The sequence below is a fragment of the Somniosus microcephalus genome, chromosome 2, assembly GCF_052327205.1.
Source record: "Somniosus microcephalus isolate GS21.2 chromosome 2, FLI_Smic_1.0, whole genome shotgun sequence".
NCBI lineage: Eukaryota > Metazoa > Chordata > Chondrichthyes > Squaliformes > Somniosidae > Somniosus > Somniosus microcephalus.
Window position 1 is genome coordinate 368,511,412 of NC_140988.1, and position 16,122 is coordinate 368,527,533.

General features: G+C 47.8%; 1 protein-coding gene across 1 annotated transcript in view; it reads left to right on the top strand.

Annotated features, from left to right (window-relative positions):
* LOC147123754 (dedicator of cytokinesis protein 2-like) overlaps window positions 1–16,122 on the top strand; it is a 1,461,504-nt gene that overhangs the window by 123,142 nt on the left and 1,322,240 nt on the right. Inside the window, exons 4-5 of the mRNA XM_085975685.1 lie at window positions 5,762–5,817; window positions 15,542–15,638. Of these exons, the coding sequence (XP_085831811.1) occupies window positions 5,762–5,817; window positions 15,542–15,638 (153 nt within the window). The remainder of the gene's footprint in view (window positions 1–5,761; window positions 5,818–15,541; window positions 15,639–16,122) is intronic.

Below are 16,122 nucleotides of genomic sequence, written 5' to 3' on the forward strand. Positions count from 1 at the left end.
GATTCATGACAGCCTTTATACCCACTGCCAAATTGTTTTAGAATTAATCATCAAAAGTGTTCAAAGAAGCTGTGAAAAAATAAAAACATTTTCTTAATGCCTATGATTTATTTTTCTCCTGGGAATTTCTCGCAGCAGTGTCCTGGAGATTAGTCCTTAATCCATGAGACTCCAGGACAAGCCTGGAAGGTTGGCAACCCAAGTCTGACAGATCACCGATGGGCCACTAAGAATCCGGCCTACACTTTCACATTAAAACCGTATCGTGCGTCTTCAGGGCTAAAATGGCGGACGTGTTGCACGTGTCTCCCAAAGGATCATGATTAATTTATACTTTACAAATTTTTTCCGGTAGTCAGAATAGTAGTAAGGATAATAATTTCTACTTCATTTAAAAAGTAACCCAGATAACTTTTTCTTAAACAGAGGTAAAATATCTGCAGATGCTGGGAATCTGAAAATAAAAACAAAAGAATTTGGAAAACACTCAGCGGGTCAGGCAGCGTTTGTGGAGAGCTGGAAACGGAGTTAACGTTTCAAGGTCGCCGACCTTTCATCCGAGCTGGAAGATGTTAAAGATGAACAGCTTTTAAGCGAGTGCAGAGCCTGTGGAAAAGGGGGTTAGGGAAGGGAGGTAGCAAAGAACAAAAGGGGAAGGTCTGTGATCGGCCGGAGGGCAGGAGTGATTAAATGGCCAAAGTGGATGATGGGTGCAAGGCAAAAAGGAGATGATAATGGCCCAGAAATTCGGGTCGGGGGCTTCCCGCGGGTGCAAGCCTCCGACCTACACTTACCTAGCGCGCCGGCAGGTGACCTCTTGGCCTGCGTGGAATTCCTCTCCGAGGCCTGTCCCAGAGGCCGGCGCGCTATGCTGGCGTGTCCCAGGGGCGTAGTTAGTGCGAAGAGTCCCCTGGGATCACGTGAGCAACAGGCAGCCAATCGGAGCAGGGAATGCTCCATTCATAAGTCTTGACAGGTAGACCTGTCAAAACGTATAAATGCTGCGGCTGTAAAACTGTACTTTACCTTCAAATAAATTTTTTAAAAAATCACACTTTGTAAATAAACTATAAATGACATTAAATAACTATTTTAAACAAAAATTTAAATTTTTGAAAAAAATAATTTTATAAAAGAACGGGGCTAAAAATAAACTTACCTTGCTTTAAAGTATTTAAAAGTAAAAAACCTGTGGAAAAAATGTTTTAATTTTAAATAATTGTCCACTTACCTTTGAAAATGAAGTCCTTACGGCTGCTTTTTACATTTCTAAAATGTACAGACTTACCCGCACGTTAAAACCTGAAAAAAAAAGGAAGTTCAACGCACACGCGCAGACTCCCGCGCGCATGCGTTCGACCTCTGAACCCCTTGGTTCAGAGGATCGGAAGTGCCGGTTTCCCGCGCATGCGTAGTGCATGCAAGATTCCGGCACTTCCATCGGGTCCATGCGTGAGTACTCCGTCCGTACTCACGCGTTGGGACCCGAATTTCTGGGCCAATAAGACAACTTTAGAAATAAAAGCTGGCTCTAGAGGTGTAAATGGTTACGGCAAAGGGGGAGGGAAGAATGGAAAATCTGGCAAAGCGGAGAGGGCTGCCGCGGCCTGGGGATGTAGCGGAAGAAAAGCAGGAAGACCCCAGGGGTGCGGACCACCGCCCCCCCCCCACCCGCTGGCCGAGTACCAGTTGGGAATCCCCACCCCAAGCACCAGCCCAGACCTCCTCCACTCCCAGTGGCTCGGGTGCAGCCATTCTCCATTACCAGCACCAATGTCCCCTCTAAGCTGTGCCCGTACATGGCCGCACAGCCATCGGGGTGGGGGGGGGGTTTACCGCGCAGGCCGCTCGCAAGCTGTAAGATATTGCGCGCATAAGGACACGTGGCAAATTTATAGGTACCGGGCACAAAAAAAAATTTTAGAGGGAACTTTGGCCAGCACCTGCTCTCCAAGAGAAAATGGGAGCAGTAGTTCAGATCTAAAGTTGTTAACTTTCTGTTAATGTATTCCTATGCTCAGTGCAACCTGACTTTCATATTTGGGCCCAATTTACTCCATTCATAATGTCAGAATAGAAAGTTACAAACTTGATTGCCAATGCTGAACAAATGTTAGGGGTATAATAAACAGTTAGTTCACGACACATAGGAACAGGAGCAGGCCATTCAGCCCCTCGAGCCTGTTCCGTCATTCAATTAGATCACGGCTGATCTGCATCTTAACTCCAGCTACCCGCCTTGGTTCCGTAACCCTTGATACTCCTGCCAAACAAAAATCTGTCAATCTCAGTTTTGAAATGCTTAATTGACGCCCACCCCCAGCCTCAACAGCTTTTTGGGGGGAGAGAGTTCCAAATTTTCACTACCCTTTGTCTGAAGAAGTGCTTCCTGGCATCACCCCTCAAGGGCCTAGCTCTAATTTTAAGGTTGCGCCCCCTTGCTCTGGACATAGAAACATAGAAACATTGAAGATAGGAGCAGGAGTAGGCCATTCGGCCCCTCGAGCATGCTCCGCCATTTAATGAGATCATGGCTGATCATCCAAATTCAGTACCCTGTCCCTGCTTTCTCCCCATATCCCTTGATCCCTTTAGCCTTAAGAAATATATCTAACTCCTTCTTGAATATATTTAATGAATTGGCCTCAACTGCCCTTTGTGAAGTTCCTGGACTCCACCCCCCCCCCCACCCCCACCCCCAACAGAGGAAATAGTTTTTCTGTACCTATGCTATCAACTCCTTCAATCGCCTTAAACACCTCATTTTAAAAAAGCTTACAGGCACAAATGGTGTCTGTCTACATAGGCCACATGATGTGCACAGAACGAATCAGGTTTAAAATGAACCAAAACCCCATAGCGGACGGAAGGGACACATTCCCAGCAAAAGGAGTTGGTGAAGTCCTTCAACAAATGACTGGCGGGGATGGGGCTATAAAAGCTTTGTGATGAATCACATATATACATCGAATTTACAGCGCAGAAACAGGCCATTCGGCCCAACTAGTCTGTGCCGGTGTTTCTGCTCCACATGGCCCTCCTCCCACCCTACTTCATCTCACCCCATCAGTATATCCTTCTGTTCCTTCCTACCTCAGGTGCTTATCTAGCATCCTCTTAAAGACATCTGTAGGCACAGACTGAGACGATTAATAGCTCAATGGTTCTGGGCGGAGAGGGGAAGAGTTGTTCACGCAGGCAGTAGGACGGACTCAAATCAGTGGAGATGCGGCCGTGCATTTTTGGAGTGTCACTTCATCACTTATGGATTGACTTCTGCCTGCGGTGGCCCCATAGTCAACCAGCGGTCACCGCCGCCAATCGTCGGGCTCAGTTCGCTGCCACTTGGCCGAGGCGGCCGAGGGCTGCTAGCACTACATGCCGCTGCTTTCAAGTTAGGAGAAAAGAGGGGGACCATTCCATTTAAATTTCAGTTTCTCTGTCCTCAGTACATGCTTGACACAACAACGATTACTACTCATCCATTTACTGTCAAAATCTCACTGAACAGGAAGTGCTTAGCAAGTGCAACAGGAACGGTGTCCAACCGATAATATCTGGGCCATGACATAAGTTCCCCTGTGGCAGCAAGCCAAATGAGTCTGCTTGTCAAGCCAAGTCAAGTGTGATTATATTAAGCACACATGACTTGGCTTGACAATCAGCCCCACATTGAGGTAGATTTTGACTCTGTACGATAGTGTAAAACGGGTGCTAGCGAGTTGTTTTACATCTCTCATGGTTGACTTCAATAAAAATAAAAATCGGGAGATTTGTAAAAAGAGCTACTCTCCATTTTCCCCTAGTGCACAAAGTCAAAATCTACCCCACTGAGAGACTTCAAGAAGGGCTTGTCTTTAATCCCAGGGGGATTGTCCTATGAGGAGAGATTGAGTAGACAAGGCCTATATTCTCTGGAGTTTAGAAGAATGACAGGTGATCTCATTGAACATACAAAATTCTTACAGGGCTTGACAGGGTAGATGCAGGGAGGATGTTTCCCCTGGCTGGGGAGTCTAGAACCAGGGGTCACAGTCTCAGAATAAGGGGTCGGCCATTTAGGACTGATGAGGAGAAATTTCTTCACTCAGAGGGTGGTGAATCTTTGGAATTCTCTACCCCAGAGGGCTGTGGAGGCTCAGTTGTTGAGTATATTCAAGACAGAGATCGATAGATTTTTGGATATTAAGGGAAATAAGGGATATGGGGATATTGCAGGAAAGTGGAGTTGAGGTGAAAGATCAGCTATGATCTTATTGAATGGCGGAGCTGGCTCGAGGGGCCGTATGGCCTACTCCTGCTCCTATTTTTATGTTCTTAAGAAGTATCTTGAAAAGGAAGGTACAAGTTATCCGATATACCCAACCCATAAAAATTAATTGGTTCTAATCTGTGGCACTACTTGGATTCAAGCTATTTCTTAACGGTGCCAGAAACTGGGAAGGATAAAAGCTCTCAAAAATCCACTTAGACACTAAAATAATGAAAATGTAATTCCGTTCCAGATAAAAAGCAAAGAAATCTGAAACTACAAGAAAGCCAGAAACCCACACAGGCAAAGGAAACCCATACAGTGTGAGCCAGGGCTCAGTGGGTAGCACCCGCGCCTCTGAGTCAGAAGGTTGTGGGTTCATAGACCCACTCCAGAGACTTGAGCAGGCTGACACTCCAGTGCAGTACTGAGGGGGTGCTGCACTGTCTGAGGTGCCATCTTTTGGACATAAAGTTAAACCGAGGCCCTGTCTGCTCTCTCAGGTGGGCATAAAAGATCCCATTACGCTATTTTGCAGAACAGGGGCATTTTCCCTGGTGTCCTGGCCAATATTTATCCTTCAATCAACATCACTAAAAAACAGATGATCTGGTCATTATCATATTGCTGTTTGTGGGAGCTTGCTGTGTACAAATTGGCTGCCGCCTTTCCTACATTACAACAGTGACTACACTTCAAAAATACTTCATTGGCTGTAAAGCGCTTTAGGACGTCCTGAGGTTGTGAAAGGCGCTATAGAAATGCAAGTCTTTTTATTTAAATTAGAAAAAAAAAATTGAACACGAGTCAAAGGCGACGTTAGGAAGTGGTGATCAAAACCATGGGCAAAGGGGTGGGTTTTTAAGGAGGGTCTTAATGGATATGAGGGTGGTGGAGGGATATAAGAGGGAATTCCAGAGTGTGGGGCCTAGGCAGCCATATTGGGACAAAGGAAGGGGAGGAATGGAGGAGGGATGCACAGGAGGCCAGAAAAGAGGCAAGGTAGGTTAAGATGGTGACTGCAAGTCCCTTCATCCAGTTCCCCAGGGAGGTTCTGCCCCCGACAGGACAACTTGTGTTTTTTCTCTTTTCAGTTGCTGGCAGACTTGCGGCGTGTTTCCTGTTTCATTTTCTGTTTTCATGTTTCAAAGCAAACACCAGGTGCAGAAATACACGGTGACATGTTGCAAAAAAAACAAAGGGGGGAAGTAATTCCCAGAGTGACTAGTCGTGACCTTTCTACAAATCGCAGGTTTGCCCTGTAATTTGGAAGTTTTTATTTTGCTCGAGGCTCCTCTCAGTTCAACGGAATCACCTCAACTGAGTATTCCGGAACTTTCTTCAAGACCGACAATTACAGGTTACGCTCAGTTTAAAACAACAGGGGCCGTCAAATGGAATGATGTCCACCGTCATTAGTGAGATATTTTTCCATAAATTAACACTCATCGGATAGCCTTGTATCCTTCCTGTCTGTAATCAAACCTTATACCTGTGCTCTCTCCGCAGGGAATATTTCCTGCCTCAATCATCCACATCAAAAATGCAGCCGTTGAGATCAGAGGGTAAGTGTCTTTATTTGGTCAAGCCCCATTGATTTATTGACATGTTGCTCAGGTGGATGTGACATCGACAGCGGACTGTTTTCATGCTTGTCAAAGTCAGGGACGTCAGGGCTGAAATAAAGGATGACTTTCCCTTTTCAGAAACCTATGGTGTGCGAGCGGGGGGGGACATTTTAACTCCAAAGAGCACTTAGGCACTTTACAGCCTTCCGGACTCAATATCGAGTTCAACAATTTCAGATCATAACCTCGGCCCCTATTACATTTTTACATATTTTTTTATCCACACCTTTGTTTTGGCCCTTCCCCCTTTTTTACTCTCCCACATGGCAGCTGTCTCTCATTCTGCCAGTGCATTTCACACCTAATCTCGAGCCGTCTTTTGTCTCTCCACTAGTCCTATCACCATCTCGTCTCGTTTTGAATACAGGAAACTTTCTGGTATCCGGCACTGATGGGACCGAGCTGGTGCCGGTTGATGAACACTGCCGGAGAAACCAGCGCTAATGTTAAAACATACGGAGCTTCTGAGCTCCGTATCTAGCAACAAACCCTGTTGCTTAGCAACAGCTTCAAAACAGACGGCGCAGCTTGCAGGCGTCTCTGTAGCTAAGCAACAGCTTCAGCTAGACGCTTGCAGAGCCAGGAATGGAGAAAAAAAGCAACGAAAAGTAAAAAAAGTTATCTGAACCGACTCCTGAATTTTGCCGGCGGATAGAGCATTCCGAAGATTTAACCTCCGTTTAAACGAAAGTTTCCTGTACCTCTTAATGTCTCTTCATTTCTCTTTTGTTCTCTCATCCCCACTTCCCAGCCCCAAAACTGGCCTCTTAATCTGTTTCATTTCCTGTACTTTTTCAGTCTTGGCGAAGGGTTTCGACCTGAAACGTTGACACTATGGCCTAGAAATTCAGTGGGCTGCGCCACCAGTTTGCGCCCAAAGAGGGCACTCAGTGGCTTTAGCGCCACTGGCCACACCTACCGCGATATTTAGCGGGGTGCTAATGGCAGCGTTAGCCTGTAGCGCTGCGCCGCCACCGATGACGTCATCGGTGTGCGCAGCGCCCCGCTCCCGCCCCGATGTCCATATTTGGTCGCGCCCGACTCTTTAGCGACGGTCGCAAATAGCGACCGGTTCACAGGGGCCTACCTGTGGTGGTAGTGGCGCTAGTTAAGGTGGAGGTGCGGGCGGCCGCTTTTTCGGCGGCCGCCTGCCAGCACCTCCGTCCCGGTCTCCTAAACCCCCCCCCCCCCCCCGTGGCATTGCCGGCTGTTTCCCGAGAGCCCGGCACTTCTCCTTGGTGCCGGGCTCATTTGCCGGCACTCGCGAGCGGGGCTCGCGCTGTTGCAGGCACCTCCCCCTTAACAGTGGGAGGAAGGCCTGCAGCACCGCAGCGTGCCATGCCGCAGCGTGTGGCGCTGCGGCCCTTAGCGCGCCGATATTCAGTTTCAGCGCCCCAAGCGGGGCGCGGGAAGCCTCGAGTAGCGGCCCGCTTCCATTTGGGGCGCAGAAACTGAATATCCGGAAGGCGCAAGTGGCTCCGCTCGCAGCGGTAATTCCGGCGCCCAGGCGAGCTTGGTGTCCCAAACGGCGCCCAACTGAATTTTTAGCCCTATTTCTCTCTCCACGGATGTTGCCTGGCCTGCTGAGTTTTTCCAGCGTTTTCTGTTGTTATTTCGGATTTCCAGCATCCGCAGTATCTTGCTATCTTAACGCCAAAGGGACCAGCCTGTCCGACGGCCTCTTTTAATACTCCCCTGTTCGGCTTCCCGAACAAAATGGATGGCAGGAGGCGGCTCCCCGGCAGTTAAAATGGAGGCCACAGGCCGGGCCTGAGTTAAGTGAGGGGGTGAGGGAAAGGTGGGAGTGGCAGAGGGTTCTGGAGAAGGACCCCTGCTCTTCCTGGACCAGACATCTCCTGTCGATCCTCCTCCCACAATTTTCAGCCTGACAAGAAAACCACGGTACGATAGCAAAATACTGCAGATGTTGGAAATCCGAAATAACAACAGAAAATGCTGGAAAAACTCAGCAGGTCAGGCAACATCCGTGGAGAGAAATTTGAGTTGACGTTTCGGGTTGGACCCTTCTTCAAAACTGGAAAGAAAAGAAACTAGATCGGAGGCAGGGCTGCGATCGGACAAAAGAATAAAAGAAACAAAAGAAGTAAAAGAGATTAGAAGCTAGACGAGATGGTGATAGGCTGGGATTAGGTGTAAAGTGATCCCACCACCAAACGTATCTTCCCCTCCCCTCCCCTTTCAGCATTCCGCAGGGACCGCTCCCTCCGAGACACCCTAGTCCACTCCTCTATCACCCCAAACAGCCCTTCCTCTTCGCCTGGCACCTTCCCGTGCAAGCGGAGGAGACGTAACACCTGCCCCTATACCTCCCCCCTTCCCACTGTCCAGGGCCCCAAACACCCCTTCCAGGTGAAACAGCGATTTACTTGTACTTCTCGCAATCTAGTATACTGTATTCGCTGCTCACGATGCGGTCTCCTCTACATTGGGGAGACCAAACGCAGATTGGGTGACCGCTTTGCGGAACACCTCCGTTCAGTCCGTAAGGGTGACCCCGAGCTTCCGGTCGCCTGTCATTTTAATTCACCGCTCCATTCCCACTCGGACCTCACCGTTCTTGGCCTCTTGTACACCTAATCCCAGCCTATCACCATCTCGTCTAGCTTCTAATCTCTTTTACTTCTTTTGTTTCTTTTATTCTTTTGTCCGATCGCAGCCCTGCCTCCGATCTAGTTTCTTTTCTTTCCAGTTTTGAAGAAGGGTCCAACCCGAAACGTCAACTCAAATTTCTCTCCACGGATGTTGCCTGACCTGCTGAGTTTTTCCAGCATTTTCTGTTGTTATTAAGAAAACCACGGTGGCTTCCTCACTCAGGTCAACAGCAAAATGGCATCGGGACCCAGTCTACGTATTTACAAAAACAACAGCAACAACTTGTATTCATATAGTGCCTTTAACGTAGCAAAACGTCCCACGGCGCTTCATAGGAGCGTTATCAATCAAAAGTTGACACCAAGCCACACAAGGTGACCAAAAGCTTGGTCAAAGAGGTAGGTTTTTAGGAGCGTCTTAAAGGAGGAGAGTGAGGTAGAGAGGCGGACAGGTTTAGGCAGGGAATTCCAGAACTTAGGGCCCAGGCAGCTGAAAGCACGGCCAATGGTGGAGCGATTAAAATCAGGATGCTCAAGAGCGCAGCTATCTCGGGGCATTGTGGGGCAGGAGAAGATTACAGAGATAGGGAGGGGCGAGGCCATGGAGGGATTTGAAAACGAAGATGAGAATTTTAAAATCGAGGCGTTGCTTTACCGGGAGCCGATGTAGGTCAGTGCGCACAGGGATGATGGGTGAACGGTTCTTGGTGCGAGTTAGGACACCTTAAAGATGGACCCAGTTGGTTCCAATTTAAAACCGCAGTCGGCGGGATCAGGCCGGGAGGCCAGTGGGTAAGTTGGTCACTCTGTTTTAACTGCACCCCCGCCCCCCCTCACCCAGTCTCCGCTGGGCAGGGGGAGCTGAATGTCTCCACTCTCCCAGTATCAACATTGAGCACTTACAGGTAAGAGCAGCACGGTTAAATGCAGAGCGAAGCTCCCTCTACTGTGCACGCCCTACATTAACATGACATAGTTTTCTATTGCCCCGCAGCAGCCTATGGCCTAGAAATTGGGGAGCGCTGGAAACCTGCCGGTAACATCGGCGGCTAAGGGTAACGGCCGCCGGCCGAGAGAGCGCAGGCAGTACCGGCATTTTGGTGCTGCCTGCTCATTAACATCAGCGTGGCGGTGATTTGCTAGCGCCACGCGCTCTTTGCAGCGCTAATGTCAGAAGGAGGCCAAAGGTCGCCTCGGTGTCCCGCTCGCAAAGTAGGGGAGCGGGGAAGAAAGGAGCGACCCGAACAGTTGCCGTACCCGCTCCCAAAATATTAGCAGCCACCCCGATGTTTTTCGATGCCGACGAGAGTATTTTAACGATCATTTTCAACTGCTGCAACGGAGTTCACCCATTGATTCACTGGCCCACAAACACTGTTGGCCTCCCGGAAAGCTGCCAGAAAATACCAACCCCCTCCGCCCACCACCCCGCCACTGGTGAGCAAAAAATGAAAGTTTCATCGAAGAACCTTGGCAAAGGAGACATTTGAAGTTCCGGTGTCCATCCTCACAAGTCCTGCCAAATTCCTCATGGCCGTTAACGCCGCTGAAAGACCTTTTAGCGGCAGCGCTCACTGGTGCAATTTAGCACCGGCGGCGACGCAAGCGGAGAACAACAAGACGGATGAGCTGCCGTCCACTCACCGCTGCACGCCAACTATAAGAACATAAGAACATAAGAAATAGGAGCAGGAGTAGGCCAATCGGCCCCTCGAGCCTGCACCGTCATTCAATAAGATCATGGCTGATCTGATCCTAACCGCCAATCCACTATCACAGAACCATCTCCTGAATCTAACAGAATTAGACACACGAAATAGGAGCAGGATCAGGCTACACGGCCCCTGGGCCCGCTCCGCTACCCACAGGGCCATGACCATTCCGAACCTAGACTCATGTCCAAATTCCTGCCCACTCCCCGTAACCCTTAATTCCCTTTACTTCTAGGAAACTGTCAATTTCTGTTTTAAATTTATGTAATGATGTAGCTTCTACAGCTTTTTGGGGCAGCATATTCCATGGACCTACCACCCTATGAGTGAAGTAGTTCCTCCTCATCTCAGTTTTGAAAGAGCAGCCCCTTATTCTAAGACTATGCCCCCTAGTTCTAGTTTCACCCATCATCGGGAACATCCTCCCCGCATCCACCCGATCCAACCCCTTCACAATCTTATATGTTTCAATAAGATCGCCTCTCATTCTTCTGAACTCCAATGAGTAGAGTCCCAATCTACTCAATCTCTCCTCATATGTCCATCCCCTCATCCCCGGGATTAACCGAGTGAACCTTCTTTGTACTGACTCGAGAGCAAGTATGTCCTTTCTTAAGTATGGACACCAAAACTGTACGCAGTATTCCAGGTGCGGTCTCACCAATACCTTGTATAACTGAAGCAATACCTCCCTATTTTTATATTCTATCCCCCTAGCAATGAAAGCCAACATTCCATTGGCCTTCTTAATCACTTGCTGCACCTGCATACTAACCTTTGAGTTTCGTGCACCAGGGCCCCCAGATCCCTTTGTACTTCAGTACTTTCCAGTTTCTTGCCATTAAGATAATAACTTGCTCTACGATTTTTCCTGCCAAAGTGCATAACCTCACACTTTCCAGTATTGTATTCCATCTGCCAAATCTCTGCCCACTTACTTAGCCTGTCTATGTCCCCTTGCAGGTTTTTTATGTCCTCCTCACTCACTACTTTCCCTCCCATCTTAGTATCATCTGCAAACTTTGATATGTTACACTCGGTCCCCTCCTCCAAATCGTTAATATAGATTGTAAAGACTGACTCCACGCTCCGCCTCATTAAAATACTCTAGCCGGTATTGGTTAGCATCGGCGCTGACGACCTGCCAAAAATGGCGGCTAGCTGCAGCACCGACCACCAGCTGGCGGGAGAGCACCAGCCGCCGTTTTTTTGCACCATTTCATGGCGTGGCGCGAATGGGTGGCGCAAACCGGCCCGAATTTCTAGGCCAGTGTCTTTTCTGAGTGAGACTGACAATTTAGGGATAGTTTTGCTGCTGCGCCTGCTCGTGACCACACAAACTCGTTTCACATAGTGCTGAGGTGACATTAATCTCATCAGTCTGGGAATAAAAGGGCGTGGGTTCAAGTCCCACTCCAGGATAATTTTTTTATTCATGCTCTGGATGTGGGCATCGCTGGCAAGGCCAGCATTCATTACCCATCCCTAATTGGCCTTGAGAAGGTGTTGGAGAGCTGCCTTCTGGATTACAACTGAGCGGCTTACTAGGCATTTCAGAGGGCAGTTAAGAGTCAACCACATTGCTGTGGGTCTGGAGTCACATATAGGCCAGACCGGGTAAGGGCGGCAGATTTCCTTCCCTAAAGGACATTAGTGAACCAGATGGTGTTTTTTACGACAATCCAGTAGTTTCGTGGTCACCATTACTGATACTAGCTTTTTATTCCAGATTTATTTAATTAACTGAATTTAAATTCCCCAGCTGCTGTGGTGGGATTGTGAACTCACGTCTCCGGATCATTAGTCCAGGACCTACTGGATTACTCGCTGGAGTTTAGAAGAATGAGAGAGGATCTCATTGAAGCTTATAAAATTCTAACAGGACTAGACAGACTAGATGCAGGAAGGATGTTCCCGATGGCGGGGGAGTCCAGAACCAGGGGTCACAATCTAAGGATAAGGGGTAAGCCATTTAGGACAGAGATGAGGAGGAATTTCTTCACCCAGAGAGTGGTGAACCTGTGGAATTCTCTACCACAGAAGGCAGTTGAGGCCAATTCATTAAATATATTCAAGATGGAGTTAGATATATTTCTTAAGGCTAAAGGGATCAAGGGATATGGGGAGAAGGCAGGGACAGGGTACTGAGTTTGGATGATCGGCCATGATCTCATTGAATGGTGGAGCAGGCTCGAGGGGCCGAATGGCCTACTCCTGCTCCTATCTTCTATGTTTCTATGTTTCAGTTACCAGTCCAGTAACAGGACCACTGTGCTACCGTATCCCTTTGAGAGCACATAATCCAGGCTGACACTTCAGCGCAGTGCTGAGGGAGTGCTGCACTTTCAAAGGTGCCGTCTTTCAGATGAGACGTTAAAGTGAGTCCCCGTCTGCCTGCTTGGGTGGACGTAAAAGATGCCAACAATCACATAGTGCTGATACTGACTGAGGTACGAAGTGGGTGCCAGTTTCTGTGGAACTGTACCCCAGCAAAAATCAGTGCCTTCAGAAAAGGAGATGTGAGCAGGGGAGAAATGGCAGAGAAAATAATCTAGGCATGAAGTGAATTGGTATCATTTATTTTATATAATGACTGTTTGATTTTGCTCTTGAGCAAGGACTAAAACAGATATATAATTTTGGAAAGTGAGTAGGCGTCAGCATCAGCTGCTTCTGATTCAGCCTCCTCATAAATTGAGTTCCAGGCTTGTCCAGGGGCCCAGGGCTCAAGCTCGGTATGTTAAAACTTGAATGCTTAAAATGTTCAACTGAGCATATCTTTCAGATGCCACTTTTAAATGTTCAGAGTTATTTCAATCAGAGGCCTGAAGTAGCGCACCTCGGAGATCAGGAAAGAGAAAAAAAAAATCCAAATTCTTTTTCACGAAGGATAATAGGTTTTAACAGATCAAAATGGTAATTGTGAAGCCACACAATGGCAATTTCATTGAAGCGTCTGACACAGAGAGTGTTGTAATTTAATCGGCTTCGAAGTGGAAATATTTTTTTCTTCAGCGAAAGAACTGGTTCCTATCAGCAGACTGTTATCAGGAACATGACACATGTGTTCAATAGATTCATTGAGTGCTGTTTGGGTTGAAGCGCAAGGAATGGAATAGGAATTGCTTTATCAGATTGTCATCCATCAAAGTAAAATATCTCGGGGACAAACGTGTCTGGAAAAAGCAGCGGGAAAGAGGACAGCCGTCCTTCAGCTCAGAGAAGTTCCTTGTCATGAAGTAAGACCTTTTATGAGGCCTATGGCAGCTGAGAAGTACAGCAGCCAAGATTGGATAAGGTTCCCATTCTGCTGCTTATCTTGCTGTTCGTATTATATTAAAAGTTATGTTGAAGATATTCTAGTCACCCGTCTACAGTATTGAATTTGCACAACCCTGTTTCTAATCACGGGCAGCAGTTTGAGGAAAGAATTCATCCTGTGCTCTTGTCCTTGACCAACTCTGCGTGTTCGCAGTTCCAAGCTACTGTACTCCCACACATCCTATTCCTTAATTATTCATTCCTGTAGTTTCATAGAACCTTATCCTCGGCTCTTAGAATGCATTACATTTGGAAATCTAAATGTTGTTTCCTGTTGTCTCTACTTCAGTTATGCCAACCCCACCGTCTCATAAATCAAGAGACAAACTCTTAGGGGGTGATCTTGCCAGCCCTGGGGAGGCGGGTTTGGAGGCGGGACTGCTGGGAAAATGGCAGAATCTGGGGGCGGGTGCCCATCCCGCCCCCAACCCACCTCCGTGCCATCTTCCCAGGAGGCGGGTAGCCGACCTGCGCCGGGTCCCGTCTCCTCGAGGCGGGAAGGGGATTACAGCCACTTAACTGCCTGTTAACAGGTAGTTACCAGGCAGATAAGAGGATTATCCCCATTTTACCCACACAAGTGCGGGTTTCCCAAAGGCTGCGAACCCCGCCAGGGTCACCGAGGCGAGCAGTGGGTGTGCGGGGGTCGGAGGGGGGCAAAAGTATGCTATGGAGGTAAGTGATGGGTGCAAGTGTGGAGAGGTGAGCATCTGAGGTAAGTGGAAAGTGTTAGAAAAAGTGTACTTACCTTTGTTTCTTCCTGCAGGCTTCAGTTGGTGGGTATGCGGAGAGCCTCGGACCTCCGCGGTAGAGATGACAGATGGCTGCTGCATTCTCCAATGCAACAATCATCTAATTTCTGCTAAAGAAAGAGGTTTGGTGAGTCTTGAATACAAGGACTCATCAAACTACAGAGAATGTCAGTGTTGGACAGCTTCACAGAGCTGTCAAACGATGACAATTCATCTGTCTGAAATTTTTGACAGATGAAATGTCACACGCTGACATTCTCTGTAACCGACTTCCCCTTAATTGGCCTGCTAAGCCCGCTGGGCGGGCTTAACAAGGTCAATCAAGGGAAAATAGCGTGGGTTGGCCAGAAGTCGATGGAGGCGGGGCTAAAACCGGACAAGTGGGAGTCCCGCCTCCAAAGGCTCCCCATTGGCAAAATCCAGCCCTTAGAAATCATGAGGTTTGGTATAGAAATCATGAGTTGCTATTTTTTTCAAACGTAAGCCAATATAACTTATATTAAGGAAGCGCTGCACAGTTGGAGGTGCCGTCTTTCGGATGAGACGTTAAACTGAGGCCCCTTCTGCCCTCTCAGGTGGATGATAAAGATCCCACGGCACCATTTCGAAGAAGAGCAGGGGAGTTATCTCCAGTGTCCTGGCCAATGTCGATCCATGGCTCACTCCAGAACATGAGAAGATAAGCTTAACACAGTTATACTCATGAAATGGCTGGGCGCGGGGGACTAGAGAGAATGCATATGTGGTTCACTTCAATCTCACTTGGCCTCAAAAAACCTACTGCTCGTGTATCTTTTGGGCCTTAATTCAGAGTCCACCAGTTCTGAGATGTCGCTGGAGCTGGGGTTCAGGAAAGAGAGAGAAAAGTAATGTAAAGATTAGCAGATGGCATGTTAGTAGGAGCAGCCCTTGAACATATCAATATTCAGGATTATTCCCCTTGCCAAGTGGTTATTGACTATGGCGGGGGTTTTATACCAGCACATTAGCTAATCACAGTGTGTATTCTCAGTAACCCAGTACATCATTATTACTCCTGCAAAATCAGAAAATGAACCCTAATGAACTCTGACTTTTATGTATTCTCTTGTGGCACTTATCTTCGGTTTGATTCTGGGCTCCTTTAAGAAGCAGCTAGCTGCTGGGACGAGGAACCGGTCAGGGCAGTGTCCTGAAAAGGTTAGGATTAAATTGGGCCAAGGGGTGTCTTCATCCAAAGGATGGTTTTGTCAGAGACTAACATCAGCTTTCATTGTTTTTCAAGTAATCAGGAGAACATCGTCTCCATGGAGATGCCCCTGGTGCAAGAAATCACAACCACCTTGAGGGAATGGTCCAACATCTGGAAACAGCTGTATATGGTCAGTAAACAAGCTCAGTTCTTCTTGCCTTCAGACATGATGAAGGCTTTAGGTTAACCGCTTTTGTCAACAACACGACGAAGAGAGCATGGTGTGAACATTCCCTCAAAATGGTTCCTTTGCCAATATTATTGACTTTGATGAAAAGGCGGAATTGTCACCTTTGTAAGGGGTGGTGTGTGGATCAGCTTCGCCCCTGACTTATGAGCGGTTCGAATTGCTCCCACTCCCTTGGTTCTAGACCTGGACTTATTTGGGGGTTGTAATGAAATTGCAGCAGACAACTGAATTTGATACAAGAACTTTGGGTTTTATTTGAGAAGGAAAAATACACAACACAATAATCTTATCACTCTAAAAGGGGGAACACTTCGGAATATACGAGGGAGAATAACAATAGACAGAATACTTCACCCCTCCCAATCCCACTACACTAACTAAGTTGGACTCCAGAGGACCAGGGAAAATGCTCACCAAATGCAGG